Here is a 14,467-nt window from a genome sequence, read left to right as displayed (position 1 = left end):
AATTCACGGAACGGGAAAGCGAGGCCGGTCGTTGAGCGGAGAAGGAAAGCCACGATAACGACAGAAAGTGAAGATGAAGCAGAATAAAGGGCGCCTAATCTGGCGCCCTATGAAATTAGGGAAAAGAACATTAGGGCCGACGGGAAACTGCGTTAAACAAACGCCCGCTCTGCCGAGGAGGCTCGGCACTCGAGTGACGAGCACCGCGGCCTCCCTCCCTCCTTTCTTTTTTTATTTCTATCTCTCTCATTGATTTTATGGCTTGCGCGCGGCGGCCGTTTTCACTCTAGGCCGCGCTCTTCTTCCTCCTCTGTCACTCTCACCTTTTCTGCGGGCGGCGGTTAATTTTAGTTCATCTTTCTCCCTCCCCCATGGCCGGCACCTCCTTTCCGCCGGGCACACACTGTTCCATCACTGTTAATCCCGGAACAACGGGGAATGGGGCTCAGGGGGCCGTAATCGCGGAAGCTGCGTTGTGTAGCCGCGGTTGAGCAGCGAAAAAGAGCCGGGCAGCGAGCGGACATGGCATATGGCAGCGCAAATGCGTACGTGAAGGGTTCGATTCCTGACAGAACACGCGAATCTTGCTTTTTTTTCCCCTAGTTCCTTCGGAGACCTGGCGGCCTCTCTCGCACCAGCGAATTCCATTAGGTTGACGCTATATCCATCGTATAGCGCAAGACCTGTTGCGCGTTTGCTTCTCTTTGTGCAACAACGGCGAAGCGCATACGTTGAGTACCCACATGCTCTATGTGATCACAGGGTATACGACAGTGATCTCACTGCGCTAATAAGACACAAACTGAAGCAAGAATGTTACCAACATCAGAAACTCGCACAATGGCACAGCTATACTCCGTTTCGAGGTATATGTATATGCGGCACTGGCACGAAAGTTGGGGCGCGCTCTGGCGCTCGAGGCTTAGAACGTGAATTCCTGATGCGGAGGTTTACGTGCATTCGCATTCACGTTTAAGCGGAGTATGGCTACTTCCACGCCACTGCGCAAGTCTCATTGGAGCACCGCGGGAGTGATTCTATCCCCTATACTCAGGCTCATGTATATATAGCAAACGGAGAAAGCTTGCGCGGTCTGCCCCGCTTGTCGCGACAACTCACCCAGTCGATGCGCGGCGGTGGACAGGTGGTGGAGACGGGCTGGTCGCACGAGTCGGCCGTGGCGCAGACGCCTCCGCACCACGAGCACCGGTACTTGGGGTCGCGGGTCAGGCACAGCGAGCAGTCGGCGCGGCCTCCGTGGCTGCCCAGGAGCTGGCACTTGTACAGCGTCACTGCTCGGACACGACACGACCAGGAGGAGAAAGAAAGGCTCAGACTCGGCATCGGGGAGTGGTATAGCAAGGGTAACTCTATATCACATAGTTTATCAAGGAATGGCGAGTCCAGACGATATATCGGCGAAGTGAGTAACGATAAAGGCACATGACACGTCTGGCTAATTCATCGCTCCGTAGCAAGAAAGATGGCGGCTACAGAGAATTCAAGACCGCACAACTATAGCATAGGTAGAACCATCTAACGATGCCATGCAAGTTCCTTTTGTCGGTGTTCTCTTTGAAATCTTATAGCGACTTCAAAGAAGTCTGGCTTAGTTCTTTCGACTAACGGTATTTTCTCTAGAGGGTGAGAAAGGGAGTGATGCACATCAATGCCGCATTCGTCAGCAGAGCGAATATACACGTCAGATATACATGCATCAGCATCATTCACACTCACCGTTCGCCTTGCCGATGAATGTGTTTCCGTTCCAGAGGACTGTCAGCGTTCCTTGCTGCTCGGGAATCTCACTCTGGTACGAGTACTGCGCACAGGGACAGAACAAGAAGCATTTTATACTTGCGTGCAGGCTTCCGAATCGTGCAACGACTTAGTGTCCGCTGTATAAGCTGCTGCTGTTCGAATGCCGCCTTTGTGAGTGAACGCTCTCTCAAGTGAATCTATGGACGCGACATCGCTTTTCTGGTGAACAGGTAAATGCTTTAGGGGCATGCACTTAAAGAGAGATCCATTGCGATTCACTCATTTAACGGATATGATTGTTATGCTGACGGGCTTTAGAAAGACTTGTCGCGGGTTGAAGTATAGCGAGGCAGGTCTCTGGTATACTTACCACGGCCTGGGAGCAGATGATCTTGTTGTTGACGACTCTGGCTTGCACCCGTTCACGCCTGCCTTCGATGTCTAGCACACAGTGGAAGTTGTCCTGCAGGCGCCGGTAGCACGACCGAAGAGGGTGACCAGAAAAGAAGAGGCATACGTCAGAACATTCCGACCGGCACCACATTAATTTTGGTGCAGACCATTCACACCAGTATACGAACAGAGCCGCTAAACTGGGATCTAGCAAAAGCGTGCTCACCGCTGGGCTGGGCAGGTTGCGTGCTTCGACAGCCACCTCGGTGCGAACCCCGTTGGCCAGCAGCAGGGACGAGTCGGCGCCGAAGCTCGGGCAGTGCTGTCGGCCTTTCACCAGCGAGTTCTGTGGGCTCTGTCGGGGGCAGGCGGTTGAGAGTTAGTTCATCCCGGGAAGAGATCACGTAAAAGCAACCATGCATAACCGGACAGCGCAGGTCATTCATGCAGGCAGAGGCTTTCGTTATTTATTACACGACACTCGGTTCTTGAACATACGTCGCCTGCGCCTCGAACACTGTACAGTGCGCCCTCTTCATAAAATCAAAGACCTTGACGTTCTGCTGCGACAAGAATCGTATTCTCACTTTTTTTCTTTATAGAAAGATTTGACGAGCAATAACAAAAAGAAGGAAGCTGGTCGTCTGCTTTTGTCAGTTGGTCGATATGGCTATTGATGTAACTGGCCGTGGACGCAGCGACAGCTAGTACATGTTGCATGCGGCAGTTACGACAAGAACGTACCGCATACACTCCGGAACAACATCTATTCGGCGGCACCGCTGCTTTCATATAGCGGCGCGCCATAAAGCCTGCGCATCAGTCCGTCAGTATGCACGGCAGCTCCGACTCGTGCGTGCCTGGTTCGCGATGGTTAAATAAAGACTACGCAGCTGCGGTAGCTGCGGGCTTCGCTAACCGCCCGCAATCAATCCACAACTGCATCCACCGCCCAGAGCAGCCAAGCGACCACCTCTGTGGCGGCGGAGCGGAGCCGCGCGATCTCCTTGGAACGAGCACGGCACGGCGCTGTCACGCAAGAGAGACCGCGCTCGGAGCGAGTATATATGATGACGGCGACAGCGTTGACGAAGAGTAGTAGTGTGCGCGCACTCACGTTCTCTCCGCTGATGACGTTCCTGGAGCACGAGGTGGCGTTGTGCGTGCAGGTGTTCTCGCTGAAGCACCAGTTGCAGGCGAAGGCGCTCGTCACGCACGCTGAGCATCTGGAGACAGAGGCATGCACACGCACGCAGCAGTCAGATTGAGAAGGCGGGGACGATGTGGATTGCGCGCCGAGGCGATCCATCAGCGTTTATAACGAGCGCGCGATTAGCCTCCCCTTAACGAGCGAGCGATTACTGCGAGTCGTGCACTGCGGCCGAGAGCGGGATTAGGACTCACGTTCTCTGCGTTTCAGGACGAGCGAATAGCCGCGGACGGTGTGTGTGGCTTATGAAACACTCAACGGCACGACAACAATGCCTGCCTACTGCCCTTGCGCGGCGCTCTCTTAGCACGAAGACTTTCTTTCATGCGGCATCTGCTCCCAACGACGTCTGCTGTGCGCTGATTCCTATCAACTTGAGAAAGGAATTTCGCTGAACGTAATGGCGGCTCGGCCATAAAAGTAATTGGTTCCGGCGTCTATACCACTGTGGTTACAGTCGTAAAGTCAATGTCTGGGAAGAATATGTGAAAATAGCACTACTATACGCATAGCAGTCGCTGTAATCTTAAGCTTGTACCACACATAGTGCACTATTTATTTATCTTTATCTTTTTTTTTTTTCCTGCAGCGTTGTATGCCGCATTCCGTGTACCTTGTATTGAGACTGAAGACGCATCGTGAATTCAGGACTCACGTTTTGTGGACGGAACAGTCGTAGAAGGTGAACGGTCTGTGCAGGAAGTCGGTGTTGGTTTCGCTGGATCGGATGTACAGCGTCACGTCCACGTGATCTGCGCACGCAGAACAGTGCCGACGGCGGTCATTACACACAAGCACATAATTAGTACGAGAGTCACAAAAAAGAGATCAGATCATCTTGGGCACTAAACATGCGTGTTGTATACTTAGCACGAATGTTATTCCAGAGCCGGGAGTCAGGAGCGCCAACTTTGCGAACCTATGCATAGCCTGTGTATGACACCAACTACAATAGGCCCTTTAAGTTCTTTCGCAGAGTGTAGTAATCGGCACGCGACAGGCAGAAGGCAGGCTACACGATAGCCCGGGTCTGGAGATAAGCGATTGAGAAACCTCTGCCGTGCTGGGGTGTTGTTGGCATTCGTGACGTGTCGTTTTTCTTGTCCTATTACGCCCATTTTTCTTTCTTTCTTTCTTTCTTTCTTTCTTCTTTTTTTTTTTTTTTGTACTGCACACCGGACTGCAAAAGTCTTCAGAGTACGGGTGTCAGTCACGCAAGAAGTTCTCTGCGGCTTCGCCGCTCGGCCTGCAATTGAAGGACGACGTGCGGCGCTGTATGTGCGCGTTGCTGCTTTCAGAAATTCTGCGGCAGACGCACGTTGGTTGCGACGAAATCTTCCCTTTCGCGGATCCCTCGAGCTAGCTCCCCAAAAACTTTTCGCTATTAATGTCAGAACGTAAGCCTTCTCAGTTGCACGGAATCGAACCGTGCGTCAATCTATTACACAAGAAGATACGGATCCGAGGTTCGCCTATCTCTACGAATCTAGCAACGAGTCGAGGCTCGCCGCCGTGCTCTGCCACGGAGCTCGCATGCAGTAACACACACGCACCCGATCCGACGGGTATGGGCGGTCTGTCGGGCACGGCGGGCGTGGAGCAGGCCAGCCCGTGCTGCGTGGCCTTCGCCTGGATCGGGGCGCTGTGTCCGAACACGCACTCGTAGTGGGCGCCGCGGGGCAGCTGGGGCAACTGGTTGATGGCGATCTCCACCTGGGTGAAGGAACGTGCCACAGTGATGTGAGTAGTGTACACGGGTAGCAGATCGCGCGGATTGGCGAAGATTTGACACTGATATTAAGCAACATATGCACAATCTTGCCGCCAAAAATCTCGCGTCTGCTATATAAAATCATAGGGCACTCATTCTGAACCGTAATGATGGGGGGGGGGGGGGGGGGTATGTAATATATTCTTGATATAAGCGCGAAGAAGACACGGACGTCGCGCTTATATCAAGAACATGTTACCGTACCAACTCGCCCAACTATCCATTCTTATGGGGTATGTAATACCGTGCTAAAGCGTGGATTGCCTATTGTACCGTACATAAGCCAGCGTTACTGTAAACAAGGCACGAATTTTATCACTGCTAAATATCGTAGTCCGTTTCCTTTAAGGTAAACTTTCATGCATGGTGTACCCGATTTAGCACGTTAGCGTAATCGTGCTTATCTTTAAGAAGTCACTCGCGCAGCTTGCCGTCATGTCAGGACGACTTGCTTGAAAATTAAGGAATAAAGAAACGCCCAACACATTCTCACTGTGAAAGCTGGTTTCTCTCGCTTTCCCCATAAGCGTTTGTTTCTTTCTTATAAGAAGGTGCTATCATAGGGATTAATCGACTTTTACGGGGTGCTAAGACACCGAAACACCTTCCCAGGCTACACCGCAGGTCGCGGAACGTTTGGCCACTCCTGCGTGTTTGATGCACAATTTTCATGGCCACACGAAGAAGACAGCGCGAGCACAAGACTCACGGTGGTCGTGGCCGAGCGGGGCAGCTTCTCAGGCGCGATGGACTGGAAGTCGATGCACTGCTGCGTGTCCAGCGACAGCCACCGCGACGAGCTCCGCTGGTCGGCGCCAGCGGACGCGTTCAGACACTCCGACTGCACCGTGCACCTGAGAGAGAGAGAACAGTGCACGTTTTGAAAGAAAGTTGTTGAAACACGCGCAGCTATACATAAAGGAGTTTGTTTACCCCTCATAAGTACACTGTGGTGTGCCAAAGTGACTCGCGATTCGCTCACGTCGTATCCGGCGGTCGTCGTTTGGCACATTCTTAGCGGAACTGAATTATTCTGCCTCCGAGGTATCGGCCGGACACGAGCGTTTTCCGCATTCCAAGCTCCACTTGAAATCGGTCGCCGTGGGTCGGGACTCGAACCCGCGACGTCGTGGTCGGATCATAAACGCCGTATAACCACTGAGCTTCCCCACGCGCATATAGACACGAGGAAGCAGAAATAGCGGACGCGCTATTGGCACTGGGTGCTAGTTTAGTTTATGCGAAATGTTTCTCGTTACGGCCAAGGTCTCCAACATGCAGAAGCGGCTTGTGGTCCGCTTTCTCAAAAACCTCATTTTCTAGCTCTCATATAGCAAACAAACGGAGGCAAAATTGACCTGGAACGGGTCGCTCAATGTCTATAGCACTTAGCCCCCCCCTTGTCATTCAAAGTATATACTCTTGGCAGGGAAGCCTATAGAGTGATTCACCGCCGACTGCCCATTTGAAACCTCGGTCACCGAGCTCTCCGAGAGACAACAGGCGGGCAACAAAGGAAGAGCCCCCGCGCACACACACAGCCCTCGCCCAGAAGTCTCGTCCCCTGTCGGCGCAAAACGGCGGAAACCTGCACACAGTGGTGGACTTGCCTTCTATACCCCACACCCCAGCTGCCGCCCTCGGCGCGTGCATAATTGATGGGACCGGCGCGCCACCAAAGCAGCACGTGGCCCTGACCGCAGACCCGAGCTCCCTCGAGCGCGTATATACCTATACGGCTGTGTACCACGCTGCTAAGCGCGGTTCGTCGCCGTTGCAGAGACACACCACCACCACTGGCTCACTTCCCGCGTACTGTCCCGACGCCCATCTTCGTCCATTATGTAGCGGCCGATGCGGGCACCGATAGACGTGACGCAGCCGGCGGTGTGCGCTTTTACACCGAGCACTGCGGGAAGGGAGGGAGGGGCTTTATACCGTCTGCGTCCAGACAAACAGACGCACGAGTCTTCGTGCTTGCCGACCCGTTAAAGCAACAGGAGATTTACAGTGCGCGATAGAATGGGAGATGGAAAGAAAGAAAGAGAAAAAAAGTTGATGCGGTTGGGCAATATAGAGCCGGGAAGAAGATGGGTGCCAGGGAAGATTGAGGAGGAGGAGGAGGAGGGTACAGAGAGATGGCACATTAAGCTGGTCAGCGCCGAGCGCGTTCAGCACCGCGCGGGCCCCGCAACTGCTAAAAGCCCGTCCCACGTTCCGTTCCCACGGATGGACGGGGCGCGCGAGCGATCTCGCATCCACGGCGGCGAGCCGCGACCGAGTAATGTCTCCCGATGGCACTTGGCTCGGCAAAGAGCGCTATGGCCGCCAGAAGCCTATGAGAGGTTTGTCCGTCTGTTGCTGTGTCTGAGCGTGAGTTGCACCGAAGGGAAAGAACTGCTGTTGGAAATGCTCATCACTCTACTGCACCTTTTTTCTTTCATTTTTCTTTTGCAATTCTCTGTACTTCAGCGTCATTTCTATATATGCTCGTGTGACAATCCGAGCGGCAGAAGCCGGTGACAAACGTTAGCGACGTTTCCGATGCCGTAAAATAAATCAATAAATCAAGTAAAGGAAGAAACTGTGTAGCGTCGACACCCACTTTGCCGTCTGTACGAACCACTCCTTCACATTATTTATCTATCAATACTGAATTGAAAAACTCTCGGATCGCTCGTAGTCAGAATCGGTCCGAACAAAGCCGACGTAAACGTTCTCAAAGTCGTTCTCAAGCGCCGCCACTTTGTGCGCGTGAATGCGGAAAGCGTCGCGTGACCGTTGGGGCTATTAATACTACTTGCAAAATATGATTTTATGACACCAGAAACAAAAGTCAGTGGCAGTGTTCTGCCGCCTAGCACTAAAGCCGAAGTGCCACGACGCAGCTACAAGGGAAGCTTCGGGCACTCCGTGTCGACGATGAAGACACAACGACGGCTCACAAATACGTCAGGGCATATATACGACATTACACGCAACGGCAATCGTTAGCCGATACGGTGAAATCGTTCCGGCAAGCGCGAACCGTGTCTGCAGCTTATATACTACTGTACAATAGCACGACGGCCATGTATAGGCGCGGAGCAGGGACAGAGGTCAGGCAAAATAAGTCCTCGCGTAGGCCAACGCGAGAGACGGCTGCAAACGTTGTCCCAGCCGGCGCAGGCGGGCGGGCATCGCCGCTTTGCTGCTGCTGCCGCCTTCCTCTGCCACCGTCTTTTCACCGGGCGGATCCAGGCAAACACGTCGAGGGAAGATTCGCCCGCGTGTGCGTTCGCGAGCTCGGCAGCCAGCACAAGGACGCCTCGCACGAAAAGCAAAGACGGAGAATAGTCGCGAGCAAGAGGAAGCGAGGGAAATCCTCGTAAACTTTCGCCCACGCCACCAAGCAGCGGACAGCGGCGGCAGCAGTGGCACGGTCCATAATACGAGACGCGCCGCCGGGAGCCGCCACCACGACAGCAACAAGCCAGTCAGCCAGCAAAGCGAAGCAAGCAGCAACGTCGGGTCGGCGGAGGACGAAAATGTTTCGGAGGAGAACCCATAACCGCGCGCCTCTAGCTTTCTCTCCGGTCGTCGCGCTGCTGCGGTCCATAAATCCTGCAACGGCGGTGGCGCGGCAGCAGCCCTTCCCGCTTCCCCTCTCTCCCTCGTGCGACGGGGGGACAATGACGGTGGCTGGATTTGTTGCGCCTTCCCTGCCTTCCCCTCTTGCACTCTGGCGAACGCGTACCCTCCCACCACTGCACCACACACACGCGCTGTCTCTCTTCCCATGTCACATATCCCGCCCCACCGCACCAGGGACGCGACTCCGAGGAAGAAGGCCCCGATCGGGCCCCGGCGAGACCATCCCTCGTAATAACCGTTGCGCGCGCTCATAAAGGCCGGACGCACGCCGTAACGCCAGCGCGCCCTCGCGGCAGCCGAGGAATAAAGCATTCATATGGAAATGGGAGGCCCGAAAGCGCGCGCGTGCACTCACTCTCTGCGCGCTCCCGGCGAGTGACTCCGTGCAAGCGAGCACCACCCTGCGCCCCCATGCCATCACCCTTCGCTCGGCGCGTCGCACTATAGATGCGATAGTTATAGCCTCGCGGGACACAAATCCCAAAATCATGATAACTACACGCGAGCGTGCCTCCCCGTATCGCCGCTGAAGCCACTGACAAAGCCAGCACGCGGCCCCGAGGTGGCCGGGGTAGATAAAACGCGGCTATAGACGGACTCTTTTCTTTACATCTCAGTGGATCGTAAGATAGCGGCTCCACTAAAGATGTCTTACTGTGCCGACACGCTATGTTTATTTCTTCGCTGAGCTCTTGACCCGTGGAGACTAATCTGACAATTCGCTGTCCCTGTAAAAAAGCGCGTACTTGTATTCATGTTTGGTATATGCGGCGCGAAATTCGAATTTGTCACCACCTATGCCCACTTGGGCAGCTGCCTTATATTGACGTTTCCTCGACTGCGAAGATTGCAGTGTGGTGATCCTGGGCTTACCTTTTTTCGAGCGAACACCATCCGCAGTATGGGTTCCTGGCCTGGAGGCATTGGTCGCACGTGTTGTACTGCTGGCAGCGGTCCACGCGGACTTTGCTGACCTGCGAGAACCGTAAGCAGACGCCGTCAGACACCAATAAAACACGCACAGTGAACAAACAAAACATGCTCGGCGGTAATGTGTAGCAGGCAGAGTGTAACTGCTAAAGCAAACCAGCGCCGAAGCATGCATACTGTAGCATGCACAAATGGCCAGTACCTGCTTCCGCGTACTAAATGCGTTGATCACGCGCCAATGTGCGAATCCGACGTTTAATATTTCTAGCAGACTAGCACAGTACGGATCGATAATGGTCCATACGCAAGATGGGACATTTCGAGTGTATGCAGAAATAAACTAGCGTTCATATCGGTCGCTAGACATTCGACAAATCTCCAGTACTACTCGTTTTCGGAAATTGAACCACCGAACCGGAACATACAGCGCTTCGGGCCAAGATTTGCACGGTGCCCAGTAAGATCCACTCTGGAAGTGTCTACCACGGCGGCTAGCGCAGTGCGCAAACAAGCGTTTGCCGTACCGTGTCGTGGCTTGTCAACGGACCGTGTGTCAGCGCTCCCAACCCCCTCCATTTTCTCGTGTCGTTAGTGCGTGAGCCGCTCGAACAAGGCGCGCATGCGGCTAAAACCGGGAACAACCGGGGTCGCGGTTTGGCGGACACAAAGGATTCCTCCGCGCTGCCGTGAAAGCGAGTCGGCCCGAGCGCCTGGACAGAGAAATAAAACGAGGCGCCCAGATCGGGATCAGCCACGGGCGGCGAGCACAAAGGCGGAGGCGGCGGCGCTTGCCAACGCGCGGCGGCTAGACAACAGGCAGGCCGAGATGACGCCGTGGCGGCGCTGGTGGTGGTAGTGGTGCGGTGGCGGAGGACAACGCGCGCAGTCGGCCAGCGGCGGCATGCCGGCGGAATGCGCGGCGTACCGCCAGGCCGTTGCTCCCCCCCCCCTACGTTCACAACTACCTCCGAGTCCAAGCAATGCGCACTCGCCGTCACGGCGCGTGTGTCCGCTCGAACGAGTGCGTGTGCGCCCCGAGATGAAGGGTGACAGGCGCGGCGATAATAGGACTCTCAGGGAACCCGCGGCCCGTCTCTACACGGACGGGGTACTCGTAGGTGCACGGCCTTTGGGGCTGAGAGGGCGCGAACGTGGTGACGTCATGCTCCTGTAACGCGTCGTACTGGAACTGGGTTTCCGTGTTTGCTGCAACTAAAGCTAGCGCGGATACTTTTGTCGAAGAAAGGGGTCCTCGATACACCTGACTGTCTCATCGTGGTAGCGGTTGCATTGTCCTTCTCCGCTAATCACCGCGGCCGTGCAGCAAAGACAGCTTTACAGAGCCCTTCCCCCGGTCTTAATGGGCTCGATGACAGGTCCGGTAATATGCGCTATAGCTCCGAAAGTCTTGACAAAAAAAAAAAAAAAAGTGTACACGGGAGTTGTCATGCGTCAACTTCGCTGGCGCAAGGATCCCTCATCACGCGATCAGAAGTAGAAGTCTTGGATCAGAAGTAGAAGTCGTGGCAGTGCATGTTAACAGGAAAGTGTTATGCGCACACACACACACGCACAGCCATCTGCGCGCTTCCGCAGGCATCGCGGAAATCGCTTGGTGAAATTGGTTGGCGCATAGCGCAGAAGCGATTCCGTTCACGCATACTGACGCGCAAGAACCAGAACGTATAAACGGACGGAGAGTCGAGTCGGCGCCCTTTCGTTCGGATTAAGACTTCTCTTGGGATTACCGGATTGCACTGCTGATAAGCGTTTTCTGTCGACAGGAACGCGGCGTATCCGATGCGACACGTCTCCGGCTCAAACTGAATGCGCGAAGAAAAGCCGGCGATCTCGTGGGATGCTGCACTCGGGGAAAGAATGAAGCCGTACACGTCCTCGCTCGTATCGCTGCAATCGACGAACCGCTGGGCGCGCGTTCTTTCCACGACGGCAATAGGTGGCTCCGCTTAATCCCGCCGTAGTTTCATGCAGTAGCACGATGACAAACACCCCCGTGTAGTAGAGTGAGGGAAATATAGCTGCTTTCTTGGGAAGTTGGAAATGTTAGCCTGACTGACGGTTTAGCAGGCGACTCCAGATGTATAGCAAAATACGACGTCCACACCGTGAACGCACTAACTCTCAACCTGCCCTAACGGCCGTACACACTTACGTACACCGATGATAACTGCGGTGTTTCGAAAACAGCGAAGGGCTGCGATTACAGTATATGCATCAACACTAGGCAAGTGACAAAGTGACACCGTCTCTTTGTTTTATGATAGCCAACTTAAAGCGTAGCACTTGATTCGGGGCTACATAGTACCGAAGAGTCCTGGCTATATCTTCAAGTAAGTGTGCGGAAGATCGGTGTTTTCTAACGCCACATAAAACTACAGTAGGCGCTGTGAAATTCGGTTCTGCTGTAAAATGTGGCTGACGATGAGCTGAGTTCACGAACGCTCTTCTATGGACGACATAAGCTGGCTAGCTGCGAAATGCCCGAAGTTCATATGCAAAGTACCATTGCGATCGGAAAACGTCAGAGTGGCAACTGCTGGCTCAACGCGCGGAATTCGAAAAACACCGCACCCAAACTTGTCTGGTGTGCGCTGAAGGCCCTGATGAAAGAACGACAAAACGAAAGCGAGACGCTACAGATATGTCGTGCATGTTGCACGGTTCCCTCACGAGCGCACCGGGGTCAAGCCTGGCAAGCACCAAAATAGAGAGCTCTATACTCTGTCCGTAAACTCATTGTCGTTCCGGAATACCGGGATACCGGAGAGATGTATGACGACAACGATACTGGAAGCGATATCTTGTGGCGCCGAGTTTAACCAGAGAATAGACAAAGCCAATACTGCAGTTACCTGTCAAAATCTACTTAACTGCTGGTCTAAAGCGTTGGAGCGACATATCGTTAGCGTGCATCCTTTTATGGTTTTTCTTTGACGAAAACACTCACGACACGCCAAATTTTTAGAATGTGCATTATAGTTGAACAAAGCGTCACAAGCTGTCACTACCAGCTTTGCTACTGCCGTGCGCGGCACTGGTAATCCATAAACATTGAAGATTTCACGGACAAGTTATAACTCTCTAATGACAGCACACGCAACTACCGACGACGGCTCGGTAGTTACACAAATCGGGGAGAGGGGCACGATTACCGAGTAGACGAGCCACATAGGGCGACGGGAACGCGTTATCTCGCGCCTAAAGGCGACCGCGCGCCACTTCGGGCACTCGGGTTTTTCTGTGCTGCACGCAACTAAGGTTACGCGAGAAGCAGATACAACAAGGTCGGGGGAGGAAGTCGAGTATAAGAGCCCGGGTGCCACGCGGCGGCCCTGCATGGATCAGCGAAGACCGGACACGCGCAAAAGTTGATAACTCCGAAAGTAAAAACTGTAAGAAGAATAGGAACAAGAAAGAAGAGGGGGGGGGGGGGGGAGAGCCAAGTGCCGCCTGCAAGCAGGAATAAAACACAAACCGTTGGCTCAGCACCGCCCGGCGACCCGCTAAGCCCCGAATGGATGACCGCCAGCGCGCGCGCACGCCAAGGCCACGGTCGTATTTCGAGATGAGCCGACCGTATCTTTCCGGGGCCCCTTCTGGAGTCCGGCACAAGATCGCCGCTCATTATGCTCACTGGCTCGCTGGAGAAAAGAAGGTGAGGGGTTCAGGGGGAGGGGGGGGGGGGTGCCTTTCTGGAGTCTCGTGCCGCCTATATACGGTCAACCCGAGAAGTGCTCGGTGTGCCGTCTCGGTGACGTCTCTCGTGGCGTCCTCTGACGGAGAAGTCTACGCGCACGCCAGCGAGCAGCGGTTGTTCACGACGAACGCGGGCCCGAAGAAATTACAGGCCTTGTCCCCCGCAAGCCCGCGCTTGACGTTGACGGTCCTTTTGTTCGAACGGGGAGAGCCTGGTGTAGAAGAACGGCTGTCAGAAGTCGCGGAGTCGTCCGGCCAGCGCGGCAGTCAGCGAGTGCTCTCTAGTCGTCGTCGGTGCCGTGCGCCCCCACCCATATCGTTCGCCAACTTCCTGTTTATACTGTGCACGGTCCGGATCAGTGACTATAACGAAGCGCCTCGGTGAAACATAGCCGATTGTGTGTCTGCAGGGCGGCAACGTATGGTTTATGCAGCAAAACGATAAAGTCGCGATTGCGCAGCTACAAACTGCAGTGGCTATGTCGAAAAAAAAAAGTAATAAAGAAATGCAGGGCAGATTAGAACACGGCCGGACTGGACTACGCGCGCGCGCAGTCCAGTCCGGCCGTGATTATAAGTGGCTGGTTTGGTGGCGAATTAAGGTGTGCAAAGGCTGGCGTGTGAGGCAGTGCCAAGGATAACATACTTGGGCAGAGCCCATAAATATATGGTATTCATTTTTTTATATAAACACGCAAGGCTGCACTCGAGATTGTGCTAAAGAGCCACAACTGGACTTTACCTAGTGAATTTTCTTCCCAATGCCCCCGTGCAGGAAGAGCTAAGCGGAAGTTAGCTAAGCTAACCTTCCTACCTTCTTTCATTATCTTCCTTACTTCTCCCTAATACCCGTAGCTAATGAATAAGAAAGAAAGAAAAGAGACAACGGTAGAGATAATAAACACAATAAACGCGACCTGTTTACCGATGTCAAACGGAATGCGCACAGGAGAATGAGTTTCTTCTATTGTTCTTTCCAACGTTTCATGTAACAAAACCGCTAAACCGGCAAATCTGTCATTGCTTTAAATACAACGTAATACATCTTACGC

The 14,467-nt window shown here is 53.9% G+C and overlaps 1 protein-coding gene across 2 annotated transcripts in view; it reads right to left on the bottom strand.

The window, feature by feature from the left end:
• LOC119461041 (plexin-B) overlaps positions 1–14,467 on the bottom strand; it is a 135,866-nt gene that overhangs the window by 19,876 nt on the left and 101,523 nt on the right. For both annotated transcript variants that reach the window (XM_037722220.2, XM_049672527.1), the window contains exons 7-15: positions 9,642–9,742; positions 5,845–5,989; positions 4,918–5,077; positions 4,020–4,116; positions 3,272–3,380; positions 2,381–2,509; positions 2,132–2,224; positions 1,738–1,822; positions 1,120–1,292 (exon numbers count right to left, since the gene is read on the bottom strand). In XM_037722220.2, the coding sequence (XP_037578148.1) occupies positions 1,120–1,292; positions 1,738–1,822; positions 2,132–2,224; positions 2,381–2,509; positions 3,272–3,380; positions 4,020–4,116; positions 4,918–5,077; positions 5,845–5,989; positions 9,642–9,742 (1,092 nt within the window). The remainder of the gene's footprint in view (positions 1–1,119; positions 1,293–1,737; positions 1,823–2,131; positions 2,225–2,380; positions 2,510–3,271; positions 3,381–4,019; positions 4,117–4,917; positions 5,078–5,844; positions 5,990–9,641; positions 9,743–14,467) is intronic.

The sequence above is a fragment of the Dermacentor silvarum genome, chromosome 8, assembly GCF_013339745.2.
Source record: "Dermacentor silvarum isolate Dsil-2018 chromosome 8, BIME_Dsil_1.4, whole genome shotgun sequence".
Lineage (NCBI taxonomy): Eukaryota > Metazoa > Arthropoda > Arachnida > Ixodida > Ixodidae > Dermacentor > Dermacentor silvarum.
Note: the sequence above shows the minus strand (reverse complement) of the source record. Positions and strands in the feature narration are given on the sequence as shown.